Source organism: Phyllostomus discolor, chromosome 4, assembly GCF_004126475.2.
Source record: "Phyllostomus discolor isolate MPI-MPIP mPhyDis1 chromosome 4, mPhyDis1.pri.v3, whole genome shotgun sequence".
Lineage (NCBI taxonomy): Eukaryota > Metazoa > Chordata > Mammalia > Chiroptera > Phyllostomidae > Phyllostomus > Phyllostomus discolor.
Window position 1 is genome coordinate 119,648,928 of NC_040906.2, and position 12,692 is coordinate 119,661,619.

General features: G+C 45.4%; 1 protein-coding gene across 1 annotated transcript in view; it reads right to left on the reverse strand.

Annotated features, from left to right (window-relative positions):
• The window catches only part of TNFRSF21 (TNF receptor superfamily member 21), a 63,034-nt gene extending 50,620 nt beyond the window's left edge, over nt 1-12,414 (reverse strand). The window contains exon 1 of the mRNA XM_028508970.1: nt 11,865-12,414. Coding sequence (XP_028364771.1) covers nt 11,865-11,951 — 87 coding nt within the window. The 5' untranslated portion in view covers nt 11,952-12,414. The remainder of the gene's footprint in view (nt 1-11,864) is intronic.
• Between the last annotated feature and the right edge of the window lie 278 nt (nt 12,415-12,692).

Consider the following 12,692-nt stretch of genomic DNA (forward strand, 5'->3'; position numbering starts at 1 on the left):
AAAGCCAGGCAGAGCTACACACCCCCAGAATTTCTGACCATTTTATTGTGAGCAGCACATTAAATCGGTAACAGCAAGGTACTGACTGCTGGGAATTCTCTAGATTTGAAGGGGAAAAAAGAACGTATGAAGGAAAACACTGCAAGGGGAAAGCTTCCACAAAGCACAGACAGATTTGTTCCCGGTAATGTTATATAAATTTGGTTAGCTCTTGCATGTATTTCCTACTATCCTCTCTGATTTAAAAAAAGTCTTCTGTTGCTAGGGCAAAAGTAGGGACTGTTGTTGAAACTGCAAATATAGAGAATGCCAAAGCTAAAATGTGCTGACTATAGGACTGGAAGGAGGCAAGCTTAGGGGACACTGGGAAAGGGAAAAAAACGGGCAAGACCTGACCCAGATGCTGTCTTGCCTGGAACCTGCAATGCAGAGGAGCGTGCACTCAGCATTCAGTCCGTGAACCACAGAACCTCATCACCTTCCATCCGCTGCAATTGACATTCCTATAGGCTAAGACCCTCAGCTACGCGCAGAAGCCATTTTGTTAAGAAGACAGTGGTACAGGTTCAGGGGAAATACTACTCTTCTTCTGTGCTCAGTAAGAATCCTGATACAAACCAAGGCAACAGTAACACCACCAGCCAGTGCAGCAATTCCAGCAAGAATGTAAAAACAAAACCTATTTCAGCCTGGAGTGTGCTGAGCAGGCCCACTTGAGCAGGTCCCAGGTAGGGGATCTAGGCAGCCCTGTCTCTCCACTTCCTCATTAGTGTAATGGATATAATGTAACAACTACTCTCTCTTTTTTTTCAAAGATTTTATTTATTTAATTTTTAGAGAGGGGGAAGGGAAGGAGAAAGAGAGGGAGAGAAATGCCCACCCCCCCCCCCCCACTGGGGACCTGGTCTGCAACCCTGATTGCAGCCCTGTCTTAGAGAGGCATATGTGCCCTGACTGGGAGTTGAACCAGCAACCCTTTGGTTCACAGGCCCATGCTCCATCCACTGAGCTCCGCTCCATCCACTGCGTAACACCTACTCTCTTAACATGGTTTTCAGAATTGTTACTACAGGTAAAGCAGAAAGGACAAGTGTGACAAGTCGTGCTCCATGAATGTTAGTTATTTTAATTATCACTCCTCCTACTTATCATTTTACTGTATTTTAGCTTTATCCCCTTGGGATTAGATAATCTTTTTAAATGTCCCAATTTAAATGTGAAGACTCCAGGTTTAAAAAGCTACAACCTCAAAATATACCTTCCTAGACTTGGAGCATTCTACAAAACAAAAAACACAGACTACAAAATGAAGTAAAAGACCAACAAGGGGGCATTTCGAAACAGTTAGAATATAAACTTAGTACACAGTAAATGAGAAAACGCAACAGAGGAGAGCGGCCCTACTATTATCACGAAGCGCACTGTAGGCAAGTGGGCGCCATGTCCGCCAGCACTCCCAGACTGACTTGCCCGGACCTGGTCCCACAGGAGGTCCGTGACTCCAGGGTCTAACGCATGGGCGAACAAATTCCAGCCCGTTGCCTGCTTTTCTACAGCCCAGAAGCTAAGAATGTTTTTACCTTTTAAATAGTTTGGAGAGAGGGGACCAAAAGAAGAGCAGTATCTTTGTGACACATGAAAATTATTTGAAATTCAAAAGTCACGTGTCCACAAATCAAGTTTTATTGGAACACGGCCACGCCCACTCTTTTAGGTGTGGCTTAGGGCTGCTTCAAAGCACTGCAAAGGCAGAGCTGAGTCCTCTCCACAGAGACTACATGGACCACACAGCCAAAAATACTTACTAGGCAGCTCTTTACAGATAAAGGTTACCAATCTCTGGCCTAAAGGTTTAGGAAATGCTCCCGACTGCAGCCCTGTCTTGGAGAGGCACAGTTAATATCAGCTGTTGATGGCTCCAGCGGGCCCTGGCAGGAGGGCTACAGAAGATGGTGATGTAGTTGGACACAGGAGTTCTGAAACGCTCTGGACCATCTAATCCCTCACTCGCTGCAAGGTGCATGGACATCCTGTAGGACACACTGATGTCGTCCTCACCACCAACATGACACTAGAGTCCACTAAAGTCAACCAACCCCACATGAAAATGATCAAATATACCATTCAAAGTAATCACATAAGTTTATTCAGCCCATCTGTAAAGAGATCATTTCTGACTCTTTACATTTATATTAAAACCAGCAATAACAAAGATACTCTCAGACAAAAATAAAATGGATTTAGAAATCTTAACGTAAATTTTTGTGTTACTAAATATAATATTAAAAGTAGAATGTAAAAATATATGTTATACATAGCTAATAAAAACTTATATAACTCACCCTGGCCAGGTGGCTCACTTGGTTGGAGCATCACCCCGTTCACCAAAATGTTGCGGGTTTGACTCCTGGATTGTGGGCCTGGGCGCATACGCACAATCAGTGTTTCTCTCTCACATCAGTAGTCCTCTCTCAGTCTCCCTCTCTCCCTCCCTCTCTCCCTTTCTCTCTCTCAAGTCAATCAATATATCCTCAGGTGAGGATTTAAAAAACACTTATAACTGAAAATATAAAGAACTAATGCAAATGAGATTAACACAAATTCCACTCAATAGTTGAGACAGGGCGTTATCAGTACAAGTAATCATCACATGGATACATTTATGACATCCCTAGCAACTATTGGAATGCCAATTTACACAAGCAAGGATATTTCCCTATCTCTACTAAAGCAGCATAAATAAATTAAAATGATAAACTCCAATGCTGGCAGGCTTGTGGGGTAAAGGGCACATTTATAGGTTGCTGGTGGCACTCTAAATTAATCTAGTCTTTCTCAAGGCAATCTGGAAATACGCAGCAAGAGCCATAAAACTGTTCGTTTCCTGTGACCCAGTGATTCCACCTTGGGCAATGTACCTCAAATACCCTCTCTTCTGGGAACAACCCAAAGAAAAAGGGCATCTGGTTTGTACAGAGACAACTTCATCAGTGCTGCTTGCTCACAGTGGGAGAACAATGACAACAATCCAAGTGTCCCACAAAAGTTGGATGGCTCGACACACTGCTAGCCCGGGAAAAGTGGCCATTAGAAATGGTAGGCATGAAGACTCAAACGGACATGAATCATGGGTACCTTAAACTTACTAATACCCATCCAAACTTTGGGTTCCTCAATCCACTCCAATCCTCCCCCAACCTTCCCCTCCAAAGTTAATCAGACCACCAGACTCAACTCAAGAACTGGGGAGTCAGCCTAAATGAGTGCTTTCCTTCAACCCTGCCCACCCCCATCTTTCACCAACAGTAGCCTGTCCAAAATCTTTCAAAATGTGAATCCCCATCTTTAGTAACACCACCCCAGAAACATCAGCTCTCCCCTGCACTACAGCAGAAGATTTCAACTGGTCTCTTGCTTCTAGGCTTCCCTCTCTAATCCATTCTCCACAGAGCTGACAGAGCAAGCTCTTAAAAAATCTAATTCAAGCTATATTATAACCCTGCTGTCCACTGTACTCTGAGTTACATCCTGACACTTTCACACCTTTAAAAAGGTTTATATGATCTGGCCCCTGCTGCTTCTTTACCCTCATCCACATACCCTTTGCCCCTATTTGCTGAGCGCCAACCACATGACTTTTCTAATCTTTGAACATGCAGGATCTTTCTTACCTCTATGCCATCCCACATGCTGTTCCCTCTTTCCAGCACACTCTTCCTTCTGTTCTTAAAGGCTCATTCTTGTTACATATCAACCCTTTTGTCTTCCCTGATAAGCTATGAACTCCGAGAGGAACCATAAATAACCTTTTACTATCATATATATACCCACAGACTAGCAATGCCTGACATTTAAGAGTTGCACCATATTTATTAAGTAAATGAAAAATAAAAATAATCTGTATAAGATAACAGAAATGGCTACATGAAAAAGGCAGAACACAAGCAAGTACATTAGTTTTAACTACACATAAATGTTCATACACTGTCATCAGAGAATAGGAATGAATTGGGAAGTCTCACCAAGAGAACTCCATACCCTAATTCTTCTAGTCTGCTAACTTACTTATTAAGTTTAGAATGTTCTGTTAGCAACTCAAATACCCTTGAATTATAGATCTCGGGAGTGAGATATAGCTCACGCTCCAGTTGCCCTCTAACTTGTCTAGAATGAACAATTGGTTTAGAGCAACATCCTTCTGGAATTCCTTCAACAATCGTTTATTGCTTAACTACTAGGTGTCATGGCATTGAGCCAGAAACACAAAGATGAATAGCATGTTGTCTGTCATCTTTAAGAAGTTGAAATGGAATAACAACCCTGGCCCTGAGCATTCCAAATAAGGAAAGAAGCACACCCAAACCTTGTCTGATTTTGTATTTTTTCCTGGACCAGGTTTTAACACCAGATTCAAACCCAAAAAGAGCGAGAGAGGAGGCCTGGATTTCTAAATGCAAAGGAAGCACAAGGAGTGAATAATAACCAGCTAACTTATTCCGGAAACCTGTCACCGTTTGCCTGTGAAGCTTTTCCCCCTCCCCAACCCTCCTGCTTCTCCTAATCCTATTAAACTGACCTGCCCATACTGAGAATGCAATCAGATAATGGTCTTGTCTCAAAGGTTCTTTAGGAGACCAGAATTCCAACCTCCTTCCCAGAATCAGTGATTAAATTTCCTCTTGCCCTTTGCCTCTCTTTAGTCTAGTCAGTATCTACAGCCTATGAAGAGAGATATGTTTGAAAGCTTGCTTACAGGAGCACTACCTGATAAACCTCAACAATTACGGAGTTAAAATCAGCTTCTCAGAGACCTGAAATGAGAAGTTAACAAAGGAAATACTAACAACCGGCGATGCAAATTAATGCACTAATCCTATACAAATAATCAGGCTGGCAGCAAAGAAAACCCTAAAAAGGTCCTCAATTTCTCAGGATGAATGAGTCGAAACTATTGCTAAGTAGACTCCATGTCACACTGTTACTCACTAAGCAAATATTTTTCAAAAGCAACCCAAGTAGCAGGAAAGGAAAGGAACCATTCCCTATTTATAACATTTCAATTTGCAAGCGTCTCTTTCCATCTCATCCATGGCACCATTGCCCGTCAGAGTCACGCCATAGGAAAATGCTTGCCAATGAGTCCGGCCCTCCCCTTTCAAGCCACACACACAGGTTGCTCATACTTTGGCTGTTTGGGCTAAAAGTCCAAGTGCTACCATGGGGCAGAAGTGCTCATCAGATGGAAGGGAATGTTCAACTCTCGGGTAATATCATTGCCGTAACAGAAAACAAATTTCCAGTAAATTAAGGTTACTTGTCTCCTACCCACAACCTGGCAGAACAGCAGTGTGTATAAAGCCACAGTGGCCTAGATCTGAATCCTCTGTCTAGCAGCTGTCAATTGCTTCACCGTAACCTCTTTTACACCTCATTTTTTATGTACAAAATGGGATGAATGCTATAACTCATGGACTTGTAGGATTAACTGAGATCATTATTAAAAGATATTCAATGGTAGTCAATGGTTAAGTACTCAATAAAAATATCAATATCAGTGATTAATATGAACAGCCACTAATATTCCTCCTTCTGAGTTCTCAGTGTTCAAGTCCTCCTGAACCCACGGCTGCTCTCATTTGATTCCACGACTGAAGGACTCACTCCTCTCCTCCCTCCTAAGTCCATTAAAGTCCTGTTCCTCCTCCTGAAACAGATCTGCAAATGGCTCCAAGTGACTGAGACACCAGGCACTTCTGGCAGCAGAAGAGCAAATGGAAAATTATATAAAGATCAGATAATGAGCCTTGCTAGGCCTTAGTTTTTCTAAGTCCTGCTCGTGTTTTTGTTTTTAGGACAAACCCTTAGAGATAATTTTCAAATATTCTAAAGAGAAGATGGTGCTATACAGCGGCCTCTCCTCAGTGCCCTCACTATCCACCCACAACCAGCTCAGCTCCACCCTCTCTGAGGTCCCTCTGAGCACTGCAAACATCCGTCATCTCCAAGACCAGGGAGAACGAACCATTCCCGGCAGCCTTTAGCACCCCTCAAGGAGAGTGAGATCACTACTGCTTTGAATCAACAGCCTAACACCAGTGAGCCCCACCTCCCTGCAGTCCCAAGTCCAGCAACACTCACTGACACCTGCCAGGTTCCTCCCAGATTATGACCTCGGCCCAGCTCCTCTCCTCTTGGACCCAGGCTAGAAATGGGAGGTGGTAGAAAAGCCAGGTGGCAGCATTCAAGCCAATTTAGGATTCCTGTTTATTTTTGCTATTTGACAAATACAAACACTGGGGCAAGGCCAGTATTTACTCACGATCTCAGCCCTATTCCTAAAGAAGCAAAGCTCAGCAGCTGCTACTCCGGCAGCAACAAGGACCAGTGTCCAGCTAACGCCAAATAGAGATTTAATTTTAGGGACCAAGTTGACTCCTATGATGGCTTCACTTTTCATTCTGTCAAGCAGACATATCAGTGCCTGCCAGTCCAGACTGAGCCTGCTCTAAATGGTCATCGGGCACATGCCCAGAAGCAATGAGGTAACCTGGGCTCTTCTTGCCGTAGAAGAAAGCACCTGAGTTTGCCAGGAAGTTGCCAGTGACTTGGCACCACCAGAATTTGCCTGCTTTAGGGGAAGAAGGCCAGCTGAGTACTAGTGCTTACTGAAATATAAGCATCAGAGCCACCACAATGAAAACTCAATTCATACTAGTCCCCCAAAAGTCTGATGAGGCATCTGACCATTTCCCATCACCAAAAAATAATTTAATAAAGTTTACTTAAGCCAATCAATTATAGTTTACATGCTTTATAAAGTGCCAGCTGAGTATAAAACCAATTTGCAACTTGCCTACAGAGTCTCCAAAGAGACTTTATCTCTCATCTTCAGGGACTGAGTCAAGTATAAAGTTCAAGTGTGATGTCTCTGCCTTCTGACTTATGATGCATAAAGTACAGGGACCACTTGCTAGATCAAGTCATCCCAGCAGTTCACACCCACTTGCCCTTATCCAGTAAAGACATGCCCAGAGAAAGGGGCCTTCTGCAAACCGTCCCGGAAAACATGGCATTAACTGTGTATACCAAACCCAAAGAGTGCACTTACCAATTTGGACTTAGTCCAAACTGAACCACACTAACATGTAATTTAGTCAATTGGTAGATCTCTGCCTAATTAGCCTCAGGGCTTTTTTTTCTCAATCTAAGTTGTTAGTATATGTTCCATTACAAGAAAATTTTTTTCTTGTTATTTTGGTTTGCTTGTGTATTTTATTTACACTGCAGTTTTGTTTATTTTTTTTTCCCATGTGGACAGGACCTGAGGCAGATTCATGCATATGCCTTTAGAAACAGTTCAGATTAAAAAAAAAAAAAAAAAAAAAAAAAACTTGATCACATTCTATACATTTGACAGGAGGGATGGAAGGGAGACTCATAGGGTAAGTCAGAAATCCCACATTCCAGTACAGGCCTGTGTGACCCGAGCTGCTGATTGTAAGTCACTTTCCCCACTGAAGCTAATGTATGTCATTACGAAACTTGGCAGATTTCTCTTCCTCTGGCTTTCAGACTAACAGCAAATTTCAAGTTTTTAAAGACTTTCACATCAATCACATTTTGTGTATTGCTTTTAGTATATTTGTCTGGTAATTCCATATGAGAGAGTGAAACCCAACCAGCAGGACTGAGGGCCACGTACATTTTTCTTTTATCCTCACCCGAAGACATTTTTTTCATTGCTTTTTTAAAGAGAGAGGGAGACAGAGCAACATTGATGAGAGAGAGAAGCATCAATTGGCTGCCTCCCAAATGCACCCAGACTGGGGATCCTATGCACTGGACTATGGACAGAAAGCACAACTTAGGCATATGCCCTGCCTGACCAGGAATCGAACTGGCAACCTTCTGATTAATGGGTCGACACTCCAACCGAGCCACACTGGCCAAAGCAAACATTACATGCCATATAAATTGTACCTGTGGGCATGATCCAAATCCTAATTCATTCTTGAATTCCACTGCCTCTCTCAGAACTTGTTCAATGTAGGTTTATTAACATGAAAAATAATCCAGGCTGAGTTTCACTTCCAGCTTTTACACCTTAAAATTATGGAGTTAAGGTATACAAAAAGGAGAAAATCAGCTCTCATTCAAAGTTCTACCTGAACTTGCCGTCAAGTCCATTCAGGACCTCAGTCCCCACAAGACCACTCCATGTGTGCCTAGTCAAAGAGCCAAAGTCAAGTTTAATTAACTTAGATAAGTGAAGGCCAGGAGGTGGCACTAAGCTAGACACCTAGTCATAATGATAGAGAAAATCCCCAATGTTGGTGCTTTCTAGGCTACCACACAGCTGAACAGGCTCTTACAGCAAATGTCCCTCTATCTGGAATTCATAATGTATGCAGAGTAGTAGTTTTCAAAACTTCAGACCTCATTTCCTTGTCAGTGATGGCTCCCTTCTCTTCTAACTGCCCCACTGCCAACATTCTATCTGTCCAGTCAGAGCAGCTTCCCTGAGGGCAAAAGACACCTGGGAGCCTTGTATCACACCGGGCAAGCCCTTCTAGGCATTCCTTAAAAGGGCATGAACCTAAAGGTCTCATTTATCTTCTCTCCAGACATTTGGCCTGGAACACGTAACATTCTGTCTTTCAGTTTATGGTTTACTTTCCAATACCATGCAGACACAACTCATCAGAGACGGAAGTACAAGCAGCAAGAACACCTCTTTCCAAAGGCACTCATGTAACCTTCATTAATGTTTTGCAATGAATCAAACCACCAGTCCCAACTTTTCCCCAGTGAGCCTTCTCTGTTATTACATTCCATCATCTAGCAGTATGGACTTGTAAAATAATCAGTGTGGCACAGCAGTGGGAACAGCATGAGCTGAGGGGTCAGGCAGCTCCAGGGTCCAGCCCCAGCGCCGTCACTTGTGAGCTGTGTGGTCCAGGACAAACCAGTGAAGACTCTGCAGCCTCCATTTTCTCATCTGTAAGATGGAGAGAATAGCACCTGCTCCACAGAAATGTTGACAGTAAATAAGACACTGCATATCAAGCACCTGACACATGGTAATTTACATAGATATAATCATATTATGTGTTATATATATTATATACAAGTATACTATGTTATACATAACTATATATATTTATTTGGTTTTTTAAAACTTATAGTAAGTTCTCTTCCATACAGTTAAGTCTGCCATGACAAGAAAATGCATCAAACACATGACAATAACAAAAGTTGCCGCACAATACAGGAGATATCTGAAATAAGAGGGGTACCTGAAAGGCATAATAAACAGGACATTTTATTGGGTTATTTTCTAATCTAACTGCAATGTATGCGTAAGGCCACTAACCCCCCTGCCTCTCCCTGGAGTGTTCTGAGCACCTGACAGTTTTACCTGAATTCTGGGACCTGGTATTTGTAATTTTTACACAGTCAAGAATCCAGTGGGATAAATAATCCTTAGGACAATGTCATGAGATCATCATTTTATACCTTAACAACACCTGTCTCAAGAACTGGAGCTTGAAGAGTGGGCACAGAAAAAATAAAGGACATTGTCCTTCCATCCTGCTTGGGGGTTACAGCATAGCCAGCCCCAGTAACTCGAGACATACCCTCTCAATCACTCTTAGGGACAATGGGATCAACCCTAGGCCATTCCATGAATTGAATAAGAACCTTTGCATTATAGTCAGCAGGAGAAGGACACCTATTTTAGTTAACACCTTGAGATTGCTTCAACCTCCACTACAAATTTCATTTTTAAAAGAGATAGCCAAAATTTGCCCCAGCTGGTGTGACTCAGTGACTGGAGCACCTGCCTGCAAATGAAAAAATCACTGGTTTCGTTCCTGGTCAGGGCACATGCCTGGGTTGCGGGCCAAGTGGTCAAGTCCCTGGATGGGGGCCTATGAGATAGATGTATCTCTCCCAAATCAATGTTTCTCTTCCTCTCTTTCTCCTTTCCCTCCCTTCTTTCTGAAAGTAAATAATGTTAAAGAGATAGCCAAATTTAATTCTCAGGTCTTCAGTTACAAATCCAGTGCACAATTTTTACATACCAAGTTTAATAATTTAGGAAAAGGAGCTGAGGTCGTTCTCAGTTGGTTAAAGCAACCTATACCCTTGGATTACATCAAGATCTTACTTTAAACACCTATCTCATACTAAAAGGTAAAATAAATGAAATATATTGACTTAAGAGTTAATGCAGGAGTGGACTCTATGGGGAGCATAATGATGTGTTGTGTTGGGGGGACCCCATAGAGTAGATCTCAGGTGGAGAAGGAGGAAACTCAAGGGTAGACTTAATCCCACTGATAGTAAGATTACTGATATGGATTTAGCAGGGGTTCTTTCTACAGCAAGACTGCCAATCTGGGTTTACTGTTTGAAAGGATCCCCTAGCATCCCCACCCACCACACTTGTTCCAGGGATACCTATCTTGACTCTGTCATTACTCTTAAATGGGCAGAAAAGAGTCTCTGAAGGCAGACTGGGACTTGCTTCATTATAAATGCTAAAAGCACCAAACTTTTCTTTAGCCTCTCTCTTCCCCTTAAAACACTCGCTCCCACGGGGAACCAGAGTGTCTGTAGGATGAATTCCCAGGCCATAGCAACTGCACTGAACTGGGATCTAAGCAGATCTTGGCTGGCCAGGCACTAAACCCTTTCCCGGAAGGAGACAGCAAGCCTGCCTTTAGGCTCTTGTTTTTTGTTGTTGTTGGTTTGTTTTTTTTTTTAATTTTTGTGAGCTTTTTAGCTAAGAACCTTCACCTTCCCTGCAGAGACAAAAAGATAGGAATGGGAAACTTACGATGGCTCCAGTGTTTGATCTCAAAGGAATTTTCTTCCACCTAACTCGCCCCCCTCCCCTCTAACATTTGGAAAAAAGGGGGAAGGATCTGGGATAAGTTAGGGATAAGTTCTGGGTCAAGAGTGGTTTCAGGCTTTGATCAGATAGCTGATGGAGGACTAGTTACAGGACATGCCTTAGAGCTGAATGCGGTTTGTGTTAAGAAGAAACTGTCCCACCCTGCAGGGTCACCTGTCTGGCCACAGGTAAAGGACGCTTAGGTAAGACTGGAGATCATTCATCTTCCTTTATGTAGATCTCTCTCCCCCTTCCCCCACTCAAGTGCAAGCTCTCTGGCTGGCTGAAAACCGGCGCTCCGAGGCGCCTGAGATTGGGTCTGAAGGCTCTCTCTCTCTCTCTCTCTTTTTTTTTTTCCGAGCAAAAACTGGGACCCACCGGAGCCACCGAGCAGAGGTGGGGGAGGGGCGGCTTGCGCTCTGCTGGGGAATGCGGGGCGCGGCGCACCGCGGTCTCCAGCGTCGGACGCGCACCGGTACCACTCTCCCACTGCGGTAGCATCCCGACATGACACTGCAGCTGCAACAAAGCGCTGGCCGCGGCCAACCCTCCGCGCCCCACACCACAGCCCCGGGCCCACACCATCCGGAGAGAGCAGCGGCGAGTGGCTGGGGAGGGGGAGGAAGGTGGGGGCACGAGGGGATCGAGTAGGGGAAAAGCCCTGAAACGCTAAGGAAGCCCAGCTGCCACCTCTAGCGCCTCCTCTTGGGAAGCCCAATTGCAAGGAAAACAATTCGCCGTCATTCCTAAGTCCCAGCTGAGCCTTGCGACTCCCCCCAAATGACCCGTCGGAGTCCTCCGGAGTGTTGCCTTCCATTGCAAGCCCCCTAACCCAGCAGACCTGACCCCGCGACCCCGCAGATCGACAACGCGCACCGCCCCCAACACCAGCCCTAGCCCAGGCACCCGCCCCTCCCCGGGAGAGCGGCTCCAGCTGCTCCCGCGCGGCCCCCCGAACGCTCACCAGGAGGAGGGAGCCCGCGATCATCGTGGCTCCGGCGATGTGACTGCAGGAGACGAGGGCTGAGCTGCCGCTCGCAGAGGTCCCCATGGCTGAGCCCCGGGCTCGAAGGGGCGCCGGGAACGCGTGGCTCTCCGGCAGCTGGAATCGGCGGCTGCTTCTGCCCAGCGCCGCATCCACCGCCGCCTCCCCGGCCGGGAGCCCATCTACCTCCAACACCCCATATGCACTGCGGCAGCCGGGCAGCCGGACAGAGGAGGGAGGCGGCGACGGAGGCTCTCAGGGTGCTCAGCACCTGCCCAGCGTCGCGGCCACCCGGGCGGGGTGAGACAGCCGCGGCTGCAACCGGCGCCGCCCGGTGCTTTCCTCCGACAGCGGCCGCGGAGAACCAGGGAAGAGGGTTGGGCGCGAGAAAGCAAAGAAACAACTTCCCATAGCGAAGCCTCCAGCCACTGCCAGCAACCCTCCTCCGCTGCCGAGACCCGCCGGCGAGGAGAAATAAGTCGGTGGCCGCCGGGCGTGGGGACACACGTGGTGGCGCCGAAGGGGCGGAGGATCGGCCTTTTGTGATGTCACCCGGGAAGAGGCAGGGCTCTTTGTGCTATCTGACTAGGAAGGCGTTCCAGGTGGAGCAAGGAGGAAGAGGGTGCCCCTTGGCGTTCGCTGAAAAAATTGCAGCTGCTTACTGACAAGGAAATCACTGTGAAGGCTTGCACACCCCGACCCAAATGTACTTCTTTTTTCCACGATGATTCTGAGTAAATTATGTCTGCGATCGACGCCTTTCCATTGTTTCTGACTCAAAGATTAAAACAGCCAACGACCATAGAG